The sequence below is a fragment of the Physella acuta genome, unplaced genomic scaffold (assembly GCF_028476545.2).
Source record: "Physella acuta isolate Inbredline_101_S28 unplaced genomic scaffold, ASM2847654v3 ptg001441l, whole genome shotgun sequence".
Lineage (NCBI taxonomy): Eukaryota > Metazoa > Mollusca > Gastropoda > Physidae > Physella > Physella acuta.
The window spans coordinates 671,673-687,891 of NW_026732956.1; the positions used below are offsets into that span (position 1 = coordinate 671,673).

Genomic DNA, 16,219 nt, shown 5'->3' on the forward strand with positions numbered 1-16,219 from the left:
GGAATTTGTACAGTACTCTATATAGCACTCTCTTTGCAGTGTATATATATATATATATATATATATATATATATATATATATATATATATATATATATATATATATATATATATATATATATATATACATATATATATATATATATATATACATATATATATATATATATATATATATATATATATATATATATATATATATATATATATATATATATATATATATATAGATATATATATATTTATTTATATATATATATACACACACAAGAAACACAAAAACAAAAGTTATATATTTTTTAATATGAAGGAAAACCCATAGAAACACACAACAGGGCACACCATTGGCATGGCACGAAACACGACAACATTATGTAAAAGCCCGCATCACAGTTAAATCAAACCATATCTTACACTACACGTCAATGTGGCAAGGTTAACCCTGGTCACATGATCATGTACACTGTTGTCATAATATCGAACATTACTTTCGTACCAGCAATTTTACAAGTAAAATAAACCGGGAGTGATCTCCCCTAAATTTTTTTCGAAAATTCTTATATAACGCTAAGGGAAATGGCAACTCGGGATATAGACATGATTTTTAATCCATTTTTAATTACTTATAGGCAGAAAATTAGATCTTTTACTTACATGTGAAATTTTATTAATCTATCTGAAACAGTACTCAAGCTATAGGCATTTGAACAATTGAAAGTAGAAAAAGTTCCACTTTCGTTTACCGGAAATCGCTAAAAAGTTGATACACAACTACAAATTTGTTATAATACTTATATATGAAATTTCATCAACCTAACTGTAACGGTACTCAAGTTATCGTGTTCACAGACACATATACACACATACACATGCACACTGACACACAGACATACGGACACGATTGTAAAAAAAATGTTTATCCGAAACAGGGAGGTGTAAAACGTCGATATTTACAAAGATCTCGATTTTTTGTACGATTACAATAACTTTCTCTATACTTCGTTTACGAGAAAGTAAAAATATACGTTTGGTATTCATGTGTTTAGGGCTGCCTTGACTCAAACCCAATTACTGTAATCCAGGTATTTTTTGTGTTCATATTTTCACACTAAAAATTGACTCAAACCAAATTACTGTAATCCAGGTATTTTTTGTGTTCATATTTTCACACTAAAAATTGACTCAAACCAAATTACTGTAATCCAGGTATTTTTTGTGTTCATATTTTCACACTAAAAATTGACTCAAACCAAATTACTGTAATCCAGGTATTTTTTGTGTTCATATTTTCACACTAAAAATTGACTCAAACCAAATTACTGTAATCCAGGTATTTTTTGTGTTCATATTTTCACACTAAAAATTGACTCAAACCAAATTACTGTAATCCAGGTATTTTTTGTGTTCATATTTTCACACTAAAAATTACGTTTTACTGAATAAGTTTCTGATAAACAAGTGATAAATGTGAAATATTTAGGTGAAAATATCGACGAGAATATACATCATCTGCTGTCAACCTTCACATAAACACGGATTATAAGTGTACGACGCGATGGCATTAATAGAAACTTAAGACCTGAGATAAGCCGGTCTTAAGCCGTGTGTATACAGCTGCAAGGCCGAATGTCTAATTACAATTAAGCAGCTGGCGCTTAATTACTATAATTTCTATAAAACTCAAGCTGACACTGTGTCAATGTATTTATAATTAGCTACAGCTAGGCGTATCCTAGCGGTAGAGCGCTAGACTGCTAACCCGAAAGTTTCGAGTTTGTATCCGGGATCACGTCAGTTAAACGTCCCTGCGTCCACCCAGCTCTGATGGACCGTCAGGCACGAAATGGGAACTTTTTTTACTGCGTCATTATAAAATTAGTAAAAATCAGTAAAATAATCTGTAAATATAATTTGACCGTTGGCGCGTCTCTGCAGTAACAATTAGCCGGCTACTGCGTCATTTTGTATTATAATTAGCCGGCTACTGCGTTATTTTGTATTACAATTAGCCGGCTACTTCGTCACTGACCCAACTCCAAAATCAAACAACTGCTGCCTTGTAGTTTGTTCTTGGTTGGACAAAGGCTATGGAAGCAAATCCATAAAGAAAAGCAGGCTGAAATCTGAGTCAATGGCCTCAATGGCGCTTAACCCTGTATAACAAAAAAACAACAACAATAAATAAATAAAAAAAAAACGAAACAAAAAACAATCGGCTACTACTGCGTCATGTCATTGTCAGATGTATAGAAACCAAACTGTTGCCGAACATTTTGTGCGAGTTTAATTGACAACAAACAGGCTTCTGCAGCTTGACATAGATCATAATAAAACGTCGTTAAACCCCCACATTTTTATGTATTAAAATTCTGTTGACATCGCTCTCTCCATTCAATTGGGGATGTTATAAAAGTCAGCTCACAAAAAACACTTCACACTACATGAAAGAAACAGGACAGCTCATCTGCCATGACTCAGCTATCAGTACTCAGCATCCTGGCAGTGATATTGTTTTCGTTGAGTCTGATAGTGGCTGAAGGTTAGTCAATTTCTTTTTAAATGGCTTCCCTTAGGATTGTGGTTAGAGTTATTTCCCTTGGGACTGTTAAGATCGTATCATACTAATATTATAATTTCACTTACTTAGGAAAAGAAACCAAGATTTTTTTTCGATATGTTTTTAGTAGGACAAATTAGAATTCAGATAAGTCACTTGACTGAGGGTCATTGAGAAATTGTTTAATTTCGAGATAAACCGACGCTAGAATCGCAGAGCTAAAGCTCTTTGGCTGCGAAACGCTAACTCTGAAGTTTATTTTCGAGACAAGTGGCTAGTCTCATGTAAAGTTAAGTAAAGTAGAACTATTCGTTTCGGCGCTGGTTGAAATTTATATATATATATATATATATATATATATATATATATATATATATATATATATATATATATATATATATATATATATATATATATATATATATATATATATATATATATATATATATATATATATATATATATATATATATATAGGTAACAGGGCATTTCCCCCCTGTCAATTACCCCCCGGATATTTCCCCCCCCGACATTACCCCCCAGAGTAATTACCCCCCTGTCAATTACCCCCCTGTCAATTACCCCCCGCCCAGTAGGACATTACCCCCCCCCCCCCGCCCCCCGGACAGGGTTAGAGTTAGGGTTAGGGTTAGGGTTAGGGTTAGGGTTAGCGTTAGGGTTAGGGTTAGGGTTAGGTTTTAGGGCTAGGGTTAGGGCTAGGGTTAGGGCTAGGGTTAGGGTTAGGGTTAAGTTTTAGGGCTAGAGTTAGGGCTAGGGTTAGGGTTAGGTTTTAGGGCTAGGGCTAGGTTTAGGTTTAGGTTTAGGGTTAGGTTTAGAGTTAGGGCTAGGGCTAGGGTTAGGTTTAAGGTTAGGGTTAGGGTTGTGTCTAGCTTTGGTTTTGGTTTTGTGTGAAGTTTTAGGCTAAGGTGGATGCTTAGGTTTTGGTCTTTTTCTTAAGGTTTGGATTAAAGTAGTATATAGGGATAAAATTCTAGTTAGAGTTAAGATTTTAACTTGAGGGGGGGGGGGGGTAATTCCCCCGGGGGGGGGGGGGTTATTGACAGGGGGGTAATTGACATGGGGGTAATTGCTCCGGGGGGTAAATACGGGGGGGGGGGGGAAATGTCCGGGGGGGAAATATCCAGGGGGGTAATGTCCTGTAGCCATATATATATATATATATATATATATATATATATATATATATATATATATATATATATATATATATATATATATATATATATATATATATATATATATATTATATATATATATTATATATATATATATATATATATATATATATATATATATATATTATATATATATATATTATATATATATATATATATATATATATATATATATATATATATATATATATATATATATACATATATATATATATAAATTGAATAATTTTCAACACTGAAAAGGCTCTCAACAAATGACGATTTAAGAAAGGGCTTTGTTAAACATTATTTTTGAATTTGTATTTTGGACGTTAATAGTCTAACTTTTGCTTGAAGTAATACTTTAACCTTATCAAGACTAATATTGATATTAATAAAAGTGTTGTCACATTTGCATTGTACTTTTTAAATGTACCTAAAGTGGAAAAAAAAGAACCCATATAATTCAACTCCATTTTTAATCTTTACCAGATCCAAAACACAATCACAACCAAACCACAACTAATCCAAAACAAAACACACGAAAGCCCAAATACACCAAGGTCAAAGAAAATACGTACAAATAAAATAAAAAACACGTTTTACTTCACTAGATTAAAATAAATATCGACAACACTACCCCAAAAATCAATAAAATTAAGCCAAATGCCATAAAATTATGAAAAATATCGATATTATCCCAAATATTGATAACATTATCCCAAATATTAAAACCTTACCCAAAATATTGATAACATTTTCCAAAATATTGATAACATTACCCTAAATATTGATAACATTATTCCACATTCCTATAAGTCAGTATATGTTATCCCAAATATCGATACAATTATCCTACGTTCCTATAAGTTATCCCAAATATCGATACAATTTTCCCATGTTCCACCCTAGACGCCCCCTACCAGCTGCTGCGGTTCGCCTCAGTCTTTGACGGCCTGTACAGCGATGCTGACGAGGTCAAGGCCGATCAGGAGACGTCCTCCAGGGTACACACCCTCATGCGTGTCACATACCGACCTGTCACAGTGCCTGCCTTATTACCTGTAAGTACCTGCTGTCACAGTACCTGCGTTATTACCTGTAAGTAACTGCTGTCACAGTGCCTGCGTTATTACCTGTAAGTACCTGCTGTCACAGTGCCTGCGTTATTACCTGTAAGTACCTGCTGTCACAGTACCTGCGTTATTACCTGTAAGTACCTGCTGTCACAATGCCTGCGTTATTACCTGTAAGTACATGCTGTCACAGTGCCTATGTTATTACCTGTAAGTACTTACTGTCATAGTGCCTGCGTTATTACCTGTAAGTACCTGCTGTCACTGTCACAGTGCCTGCGTTATTACCTGTAAGTACCTGCTGTCACAGTGCCTGCGTTATTACCTGTAAGTACCTGCTGTCACTGTTACAGTGCCTGCGTTATTACCTGTAAGTACATGCTGTCACTGTCACATTGCCTGCGTTATTACCTGTAAGTACCTGCTGTCACAATGCCTGCGTTATTACCTGTAAGTACGTGCTGTCACAGTGCCTGCGTTATTACCTGTAAGTACCTGCTGTCACAATGCCTGCGTTATTACCTGTAAGTACCTGCTGTCACAGTGCCCGCGTTATTACCTGTAAGTACCTGCTGTCACTGTCATAGTGCCTGCGTTATTACCTGTAAGTACCTGCTATCACAGTCCCTGCATTATTACCTGTAAGTACCTGCTGTTACAATGCCTGCGTTATTACCTGTAAGTACCTGTTGTCACTGTCATAGTGCCTGCGTTATTACCTGTAAGTACCTGCTATCACAGTTCCTGCGTTATTACCTGTAAGTACCTGCTGTCACAATGCCTGCGTTATTACCTGTAAGTACCTGCTATCACAGTCCCTGCATTATTACCTGTAAGTACCTGCTGTCACAATGCCTGCGTTATTACCTGTAAGTACCTGTTGTCACTGTCACAGTGCCTGCGTTATTACCTGTAAGTACCTGTTGTCACTGTCACAGTGCCTGCGTTATTACCTGTAAGTACCTGCTGTCACAGTGCCTGCGTTATTACCTGTAAGTACCTGCTGTCACTGTTACAGTGCCTGCGTTATTACCTTTAAGTACATGCTGTCACTGTCACATTGCCTGCGTTATTACCTGTAAGTACCTGCTGTCACAATGCCTGCGTTATTACCTGTAAGTACGTGCTGTCACAGTGCCTGCGTTATTACCTGTAAGTACCTGCTGTCACAATGCCTGCGTTATTACCTGTAAGTACCTGCTGTCACAGTGCCCGCGTTATTACCTGTAAGTACCTGCTGTCACAGTGCCTGCGTTATTACCTGTAAGTACCTGCGTGCTATCTTTATTTAGCACTTACTGATCAATCATTTCAAGAGAATTATACAAGAATATTTATTGCTAAACCAACTATTTTATTTCACCTATCTTTAAAAAAATACGTGAAGCAATAAATTTTACTAATATATAATTTTGTTTTGTTTAAGATATTTGTACTAATTTAAATTAAATGATTATATTTATTATGAGAAAGAAAAATTGACAGGTGAAATAAGACCTTAATTACTTTAGCCCTTTTCATCTTCTGATTCATTTTAAAAATGTGTAGAAATTCACGTTTTACATCGAAGAAGATCATGGGAATGTGGTCAAGAGGCAACTGCTGGCGACGGCCGAGTTGGATCCGAACACGAACTCTATCATCATATCTCCTCACAACTTCACTCACAAATATAACAGGCAAGTCAGTGAAAATCCTTTACAAGTTAGTGAAATACCCCATAAATACAACAGGCAAGTTAGTGAAAAATCCTTTACAAGTTAGATACCCCATCAAAAACAACAGGAAAATCAGTAACATATCTCCAGATGTCAGTGAAATACCCCCACAAGTCAGTGAAATACCACACAAACACAAATTGTAAGTTTGTAAACTACCCCCCCCCCCCATAAACACAACACGTAAGTCCATTAAATACCCACACAAACACAACTAGTACATTAGTGAAATACCCCACAAACATAACAAATCAGGAAATCCCCCCACATCTCAGTAAAATACCCCACAAACAAAACAGGTAAATCAGTGAATTACCACCACAAACATAACAAATCAGGAAATACCCCCACATCTCAGTGAAATACCCCCGCTAAATACAACTAATACAAGTTAGTAAAATAATCCTACAAAACTAACTTGCGGGTGAATTTCTTCCATAATCACATAACCCGTCCATAGATTATTCTATACCCATGACGTAGATTTAATTACTTCACCAGTGTACCTGGAACCTTTGACGTGGAGAGTTTAAAAAATCTGGAGAGGTCGGACATCTACAGTCATAGGGACTGCCGCGCCATGATCAGTGAGATAGATGAGAACGTATTCACGGGAAGCTGGCCAGATTGTACCAACGCTGATACACTGGTTAGTGATAATAGTTCAGTCAACATTGGCTCATGGTCAGTGACAATAGTTTAGTCAACATTGGCTCAATTCTTGCTGGCTAGACTGTAATAACGCTGATAGACTGGTTAGTTCAGACAACTTTGGCTCAATTCTTGCTGGCCAGACTGTAATAACGCTGATAAACTGGTCAGTTCAGACAACTGTGGCTCAATTCTTGCTGGTCCGACTATACTAACGCTGATACACTGGTCAGTATAGTTCAGACAACTGTGGCTCAATTCTTGCTGGTCCGACTATACTAACGCTGATAAACTGGTTAGTATAGTTCAGACAACTTTGGCTCAATTCTTGCTGGTCCGACTATACTAACGCTGATAAACTGGTTAGTATAGTTCAGACAACTTTGGCTCAATTCTTGCTGGTCCGACTATACTAACGCTGATAAACTGGTTAGTATAGTTCAGACAACTTTGGCTCAATTCTTGCTGGTCCGACTATACTAACGCTGATAAACTGGTTAGTATAGTTCAGACAACTTTGGCTCAATTCTTGCTGGTCCGACTATACTAACGCTGATAAACTGGTTAGTATAGTTCAGACAACTTTGGCTCAATTCTTGCTGGTCCGACTATACTAACGCTGATAAACTGGTTAGTATAGTTCAGACAACTTTGGCTCAATTCTTGCTGGTCCGACTATACTAACGCTGATACACTGGTCAGTGACAATAGTTCAGACAACTTTGGCTCAATTCTTGCTGGTCCGACTATACTAACGCTGATAAACTGGTTAGTATAGTTCAGACAACTTTGGCTCAATTCTTGCTGGTCCGACTATACTAACGCTGATACACTGGTCAGTGACAATAGTTCAGACAACTTTGGCTCAATTCTTGCTGGTCCGACTATACTAACGCTGATACACTGGTCAGTGACAATAGTTCAGACAACATTGGGTCAATACTTGCTGGCCTGACTGTACTGAGATGCCTGGAAGAAACTCTGAAATTACCTTTCTGTCACACAATTTATATATTTAACGAATGCCACAAAGTAACTTATATACTCTTATATCACACACACTAAAGTTTACATATCGTCACCACCAGGCTACCCCTTCCTACACAATCGATGACATAATTTATATATTAAACTGACTTATATGCCTTATATCACACATACTAAAGTTGATATATCTGCACCCACCACCAGCCCCCCCCCCCACTCCTACACTATCGATGACACAATTTATGTATTAAATTGACTTAAATACCCTTATATCACACATACTAAAGATGTAATATCTCCCCCACCAGGCTACCCCCGCCTACACCATCACCCTGAATTGTACCGGGTTCCAGTTTTTGGTGTTGTGGAGGTCACTGGAGATACCACATGTTGAGCCGTACCGGATGCAGAAGATCTCCCGGTAATTGGACTTCATTAGCGTTAGATAATTAACACGTCTAATTATATTGTGGTTGGGTGGTAGAGCGCTCGACTGCTAGCCCGAAGGTCTCGAGTTCGGATCTCGGTCCAGATTCTAGACTGCGGGACATCCCAGAGTACACTCAGCACTGGTGGGTACCTGATTCACTTTAGAGATAGTAAAGGCGGTTGGGCATAATGTTGAGGTCAAGAAAACCATAATAATGTGCTCAATGTTGGTCTGAAAGGGTAGCTTCCCTTGTACGTCCAGTTACACCAAGAAAACAAGTGTTTATATAGTTATGGTAAGCATTGGAATATTGTGTCAGTGTCATAAGCCGACTTCGATGTCTTTGAAAGATTTTGGAAACATATAATGGAAACAGGTGTTTTAGGCAACATCTTTACCGTATGTCGTCACGTCTTTGATTCACCGATTAAGGCAGTGTACACGTAAATATAGAATGTTGATACGGAATGTTGATATAGAATGTTGATATAGAATGTTGATAAAGAATGTTGATACAGAATGTTGATATAGAATGTTGATATAAAATGTTGATAAAGAATGTTGGTATAGAATGTTGATATAGAATGTTGATATAGAATGTTGATAAATAATGTTGATATAGAATGTTGATATAGAATGTTGATATAGAATGTTGATACAGAATGTTGATATAGAATGTTGATATAGAATGTTGATATAGAATGTTGATAAATAATGTTGGTATAGAATGTTGATACAGAATGTTGATATAGAATGTTGATACAGAATGTTGATATAGAATGTTGATAAAGAATGTTGGTATAGAATGTTGATACAGAATGTTGATATAGAATGTTGATATAGAATGTTGATATAGAATGTTGATAAATAATGTTGATATAGAATGTTGATATAGAATGTTGATATAGAATGTTGATACAGAATGTTGATATAGAATGTTGATATAGAATGTTGATATAGAATGTTGATAAATAATGTTGGTATAGAATGTTGATATAGAATGTTGATACAGAATGTTGATATAGAATGTTGATATTCATTTCTCCTCCATTGATAGGTTTGGACTGCAGCCTTACATGTTACAAGGGGCAGACAACTTCACGGATCCGTGTGCTTAGTTTTCAACCCTTTTTACCTCCCTTCTCTGAACAGTCAAACGAAAGTTAACTTTAAAGTTGCAGTAAATAAAAATTTTCAGTATTTATGTTTTTAAATACTTCTTTTGTTGTATGTCAGTGTTAATTGGTGTTACAGTGTAAACTAATAAATGCCCATCAACTAAGAAGTTCTACTTAAATACTGACACGCCTCAAGATTTCTCTGTCATAAAAAAGATAACTGCACGTCGACACATATTCGACAGTTGTTGGGTTATTAATTTATTTTAAAAAAAACAACATTGATTTATTTTTAAAGCTTCTCCAACATCACAAAGTGTTATCGTAGATTTTGCAGATAATTTGTAACCAATATACATCAGAATTTGGTCGGTTACAAGTACAAAAAAATCGAGACTTTGTTAAACATTCATAGCCTTTATGTGAAATGTGTTATAGCTATGTGTAGTTCCGTAAAACTGGATCATACATACCTATGTTGAGATGTCTAGAATTTTGATCACGTGATCAATATCTAGGTGAGATTAGGGTTTGGGCATGTTAATATGAAGGCGAAACCTCCACGAAAGCAGGGCACAGTGGGTGGGGCAAGCTCGGACCCCTGGCAGACGAGGGTTGTTAAAAAGGGACATCATCCCAAGTTGGTGAGACAACTCCAAATTGAAACAACTGATGCCTTGACATTTGTTCGGGGGGTGGACAAAGACTTTGGAAGGAAATACAGAAAGATAACAAAGCTGAAGTCGAAGTTAACGAGCTACATAGCGCATAACGATTTGATCGATAATACTTCATTGTATCGGATTATTGCAATATTAGTATTAAGAAAGAAAAAGAAGTTCGGCTGCAAAATTATAAACAGCAATTTTTATAAAAAATATTCACATAAGCTAAATCTCAATATTCATTTGAATGTGACTAAGTAATGGTACGTATTTACAACATAAAACAATTAAACCATATCCTTGAACCAAAATTGCTTATAGTTTAATGCAAGTAGAACTAACTACATACTCTCTAGACAGGTTAGGCCTAACTCAAAATTTTGGCTAAATATTTTTTTTTCTGGCAACTAAAAGAAAAGAAATGACGTCATTGTGTTGTAGCATTGACTAGATCTACTTCCGGCATTTTCATCTACAGTGCATGGAACTTACAATATCAAATGGATAAAATACTAAGACTATTGCTTGTGAATTTCTTAAGTTTTCTAATCGACACAGGTTCGCAAATTACCCCTTGCATTAGTCTTTAAAAACTCAGTACATAGTTTAATAAAAAAAACCCATTCATATCTTTAAATTGTGCAAAAACGCGTTCCTTTAGTTTACTTTAGTAAATTAGTTAAACATGCCATGTTTGGCATTATCAATCCTAGAATCTAGATCTAGTATACTATCTTGGTTAAAATATAGTCATTTTTTAATAGGGCAGGTATGAAGGTAGGTTAGGATGATGGTTTGGATCTGGGATACAGTTAGGCTTCGGGCCGTTTTATTTAATATCAGATGAGCTGTTGATCACAGACATTGTTTACACATTTTATAGATACAAGAGGAAATTAGAAAGATTTCTAGATACAGGCAAATTTACTATATACATATGCATACAAAACATATGCACGTACATGTAGGCCTACACATATAATGGTATGTGTAGTAAGACTCTAGATTGTATGCTAATAATATACACGAATAAAAAAATTGAACTGAACTGTTCTTGATTAAGTTATCCGTATAATAAAGCGTGGGTTAGCGGTAGGGAGCTGGACGGCTAACCCATATTCGAATCCGGGTTCAAGTCAGTAGACCGTCCTTGAGTCCACCCAGCTCTGATGGGTACCTAACTCACGTTAGAGTAAGTAAAGGCGGCTGGGCATAGTGCTGACCACACTATCCCATCATACGCCGAAGTCACAGAACCAAGTGAACTCCACTTGCCTCGTAGACCGTCAGGCTTGAAAGGGAACTTTACTATCCTCGACTGCAGCTAATGTAACAATTATTTTTTGCGACAGAGACCAAAACTTGTGATGTCGACCGCGGACCGAAAACTGACAAGAAGGTCCAGTGTAATTTCGGCTGTTGTGGTGAGGTCGGCGACAGACACTGTTGTCCCAGGTGGGTTGTTGTTTTATGATACACCAAATCAGCGATGTCTTGTACATATACAATCTCAGTTCAATTTTCTCTTGACCGAACCAACACAACGCGTCAGTCGCTCAACGGCCGTGATTAAACTAATGAGCTTTAACCGCTAATTGATCAGGTATATCGCGAATCAGTTCTGTGTATCGTGATATCTATACGTCGTGTCTAGAAAATACTAAAATAAATACTTTTGTTACATGTTACAAGTAAAACTTTCCCATATGTATATTTAATTTCATGCTTTATCTGGGTCTTCTGTATATATATGTACATCTCTCGCTCTCTCTCTCTCTCTCTCTCTTTCTATATATATATATATATATATATATATATATATATATATATATATATATATATATATTTATTTATTTATATTCCAGCACGAATGGCAGAGTGTAGTGTAAGGTTTTTTTTTACACTAGAAAAAATAGATCACCCGGTCAGTGTCGACTAGATCTTTGTTAGACATTAGTGGAGGGTGGTTAGTAAATGGTGAGTTGGGAGGGGGGGGGGGAGGGATTTTGATTTATGAAGCATTAGTTACTTCCCTTCGGTTAATGCTATAGAAAGTAAATAGATCCAGGCAGGATTGGGGTGGGGTACTGACGAGTCAAACCATTTAAAATTTAAAATGGACACACATCTATTTCACCTCTTGTGTTAAGTGTGCGTGTTGTGTGTGAGGGGGTGTGTGTCATGGGCGTCGACAAGGGGGCCTGGCGACCCATGTAAAACTTTTCCTGTAACCTATTAGCTTTAAACATGTGTTGTCTTCTCCACAGTTACTGGAACCCTGGGGTTAAAGGACTCTTGGTGTTCATCACTGTTGGAATCGTCGTATCGCTACTGGTCTGGCATTTTAAAAAACAAAAATCTCCGGGTAACCTTATCCGTTTAGCTTATATTCACATTATTTCTGATTACTATTATTGTACTGAAACGATGTTAATTAGAAGTTGCCCCTTAAGGTAGTTTATAAATTTTAAAATCTTAAACTTAGTAGCTTCTTAATTTTTATATTTTTAAGATAAGGACTAGATATCTAGAACAACATCTGATCATTGTTTCATTCAGGCATCTCTTCGAAGCACACCTAACGCAAACAAACGAAATAGAAATTGTATATAAAATATTTACTTTTACTAGTTTCCGTTTCCCAGACAATTTATCCCCCCCCAACTCCCTCTTCCGAAATTTTCAAGTCCCCCTTTCGGAGAAAAAGTCTGAAAGAAACATAGCATGTGATCGCCATACATGTAGAAAACTAGACGAGCTAAATTAATTAAGCGAAGGGTTGGAGGAGGGAGGGGAGAGATAGATAGGTGGGTGGAGTGTCATTATGTATATTTGGTATTACATGACAACCCTTTCTTTTACAGCACAGCCGCCACAGCAACCCATTTTCAACCCTCCAGTGGTGCCATCCCAGAACGTACAAACCCAGGTGACGCCCGGTGACGCCCCGTTCCGACGCAGGCGCACTTCCGTCGGAGAGAAATACTTCGGTCGTACGTTCAACGGGAACATTGGCACTTAACACGGCGATTGGCGACGTGTTCTAAGACTACACAGACACTTACACATTCATATCACATTTAACACACACCTCGCTAAAACTACACATTTAACACACACCTCGCTATAACTACAAACACCACACATTTAACACACACTTCGCTAAAACTACACATTTAACACACACTTCGCTAAAACTTCACATTTAACACATTCTCGCTAAAACTACACAGACACTAACACAACACATACAATCAGATTACACATTTAACACACACTGCTACCACACAGTACATCTAAATTATTCACTCACCTGCACGATTACACATATAAGGTTTATTTTTATACACGACGGATAAGAAGTCTACAATGACAGCATAAGAAAGGATTGAGTTTTTTTAAATTTCAAATAAGTTACTCTGTACAGGACATTACTGATAACACATGGCAGAACATTTCTGATAACATGCAGCAAAACGTTACTGATAACAGTTCTAAGAATTGTCACACAAACTACAGGCCGAGTGGATGATTTGAAGATGATATAAAAACAGTTGGAAAATGTAATAGAATGAAAACGTCAGCCTTATCCAGGTCAAGACGTCGCATACATTTCCCACGCGATGTGTTCACAACAGGACAGATGCAAAGTCATTTGTAAAACTCCATCACCAGATATACTTTGTAATGAACAATTGGTTGCAGTTCGATGAGATATTTTGATAACCCATTCTATCAATTTAGCTGACAATCAACTAGAAAGAAATGTTTTCATATGTGACATGGTCACTTTTGGAGTAATGTTCATCAAAGCTGCTGTTTCTCTGGGTAGAATAGTCGTATTTTTCATAGCAATCCACAAAATTTCTGGAATAGCATACAAGAAAGCATATATATATATATATATATATATATATATATATATATATATATATATATATATATATATATATATATATATATATATATATATATATATACATATATATATGTATATATATAGTCTTGAATGTATTGCATTATCGTCTCGTATAGGTTCTAGTTATTTGTATGTGCACCTCATAGCAATTAACCCATTCAGACAAAGCTGTCGGACAAAAATATGACAAAAGACACGGAGTATCACATGAACAACAAGTGACAAAAGACACGGAGTATCACATGAACAACAAGTTCTAGTGGACCATACCGTAACGTCCCCTTAGTGTCTGAATCCCCCACCCCACCCCAAAACCCAATGCTAAAGTTCGACCTTGTGCCTGAGCCATCCCCCCCCCCACCCCTCAACCAACTGCTTAAGTCCGCCCCTGTGCTAGACGATGATGAAACGATTCGCATGTGACGCAGATGGTTTTTGTACCACATTAGTTGTTTGTCTATAACTGTATTCTAACCATACGATATTTGTAAAAAAGTATCGAACACTGATCCTTCAGACGAATATTCCCTGTAACATCATCCTATGTGATTAAATTTATGATTCAATGACATTGGAGTTTTCTTTAATGTTTGTTCTAGATTTTAATATATATATATATATATATATATATATATATATATATATATATATGTATATATATATATATATATGTATATATATATATATATATATATATATATATATATATATATATATATATATATATATATATATATACATATATAGTACTCACGGGGGAGCCATGGGTGCTCCGGTGCAACCGACCGCCGGGGCGCTGGTGGATGCGCCTACTGCGGTTTTCCAATTAAATCAATTAGAAACACTGACTCCCTTTGCATGCGCTGAGATAGCCACTGAGCAGCTCAGGGCGCCCAATTGCTCCCTGCCGTGTCCCCCTCCCCCCTTCCCGAAATTTGAATTTTTTCCCCCACACAAGCCACCCCAGGAGTATCTATATTTATAGTTCTCTTCATAGGGACCATGCGAGACACCTCGTAAACGCACGCCGTTACTCCCCTCGCTCTTTAGACATATAGCTACCACCCCCACCCCCACCATTCTGGTGAGCTACGGTTCACCCCGAATGTTTACAATCGTAGAGCCGGGTTGAGTTTAGTGACGGCAGATAATTTAGCCTTTAAACGATTTGGGTAGTATCGAATTCACTTTCTATGAAGTCCTGATAACTAGAAAATAAAACAACTAAATAGCGGCGTATGATACACCGCGAGTCAGCTCGTTTTCATTCAGTCCCCAACGTTTCATGGCAATCGAATGAAAGGCGTAGTAATGAGTACAAAACAAACATACAGTCCCTCATGTGATATAAAGCTGTTCTTGTAGAGCTACAATGTGATGTAAAGCTGTTTTTGTAGAGCTACACTGTGATGTAAAGCTGGTCTTATAGAGCTACCCTGTGATGTAAAGCTGGTCTTATAGACTTATAGAGCTACACTGTGATGTAAAGCTGGTCTTATAGAGCTACCCTGTGATGTAAAGCTGGTCTTATAGAACTACACTGTGATGTAAAGCTGGTCTTATAGAGCTACAATGTGATGTAAAGCTGGTCTTATAGAGCTACATTGTGATGTAAAGCTGGTCTTATAGAGCTACATTGTGATGTAAAGCTGGTCTTATAGACCTAGACCGTGGTGAAGAGTTTAGATAAATATATCATTGCCATAACAACCTTCCTTGATTAGATTTAACACAAATAATTAAAACAAAAAAATAAAACTTCATGCAAAAGAGAAAAAAAGAGAAAGAAAATATATGGCTGTATTTCAACATTAACAAATAAACAACATAGCAATACTATCGTGTTTACAAATCTACCAATTAATAAAAAGCTAAGACTAAATCTATATTGTTTACAATTTAAAGAAAACGGAAGTAGCTTCT

The 16,219-nt window shown here is 36.5% G+C and overlaps 1 protein-coding gene across 1 annotated transcript; it reads left to right on the forward strand.

Moving 5' to 3' along the window:
* Window positions 1-10,801: 10,801 nt before the first annotated feature.
* Window positions 10,802-14,297, forward strand: LOC131927838 (uncharacterized). Its single transcript, XM_059283696.1, has 4 exons — window positions 10,802-10,935; window positions 11,730-11,832; window positions 12,645-12,742; window positions 13,242-14,297. Exons 1-4 carry the CDS (start codon window positions 10,878-10,880, stop codon window positions 13,397-13,399), a joined length of 417 nt encoding a protein of 138 aa, XP_059139679.1. The 5' UTR covers window positions 10,802-10,877; the 3' UTR covers window positions 13,400-14,297.
* The last annotated feature ends 1,922 nt before the right edge of the window (window positions 14,298-16,219 follow it).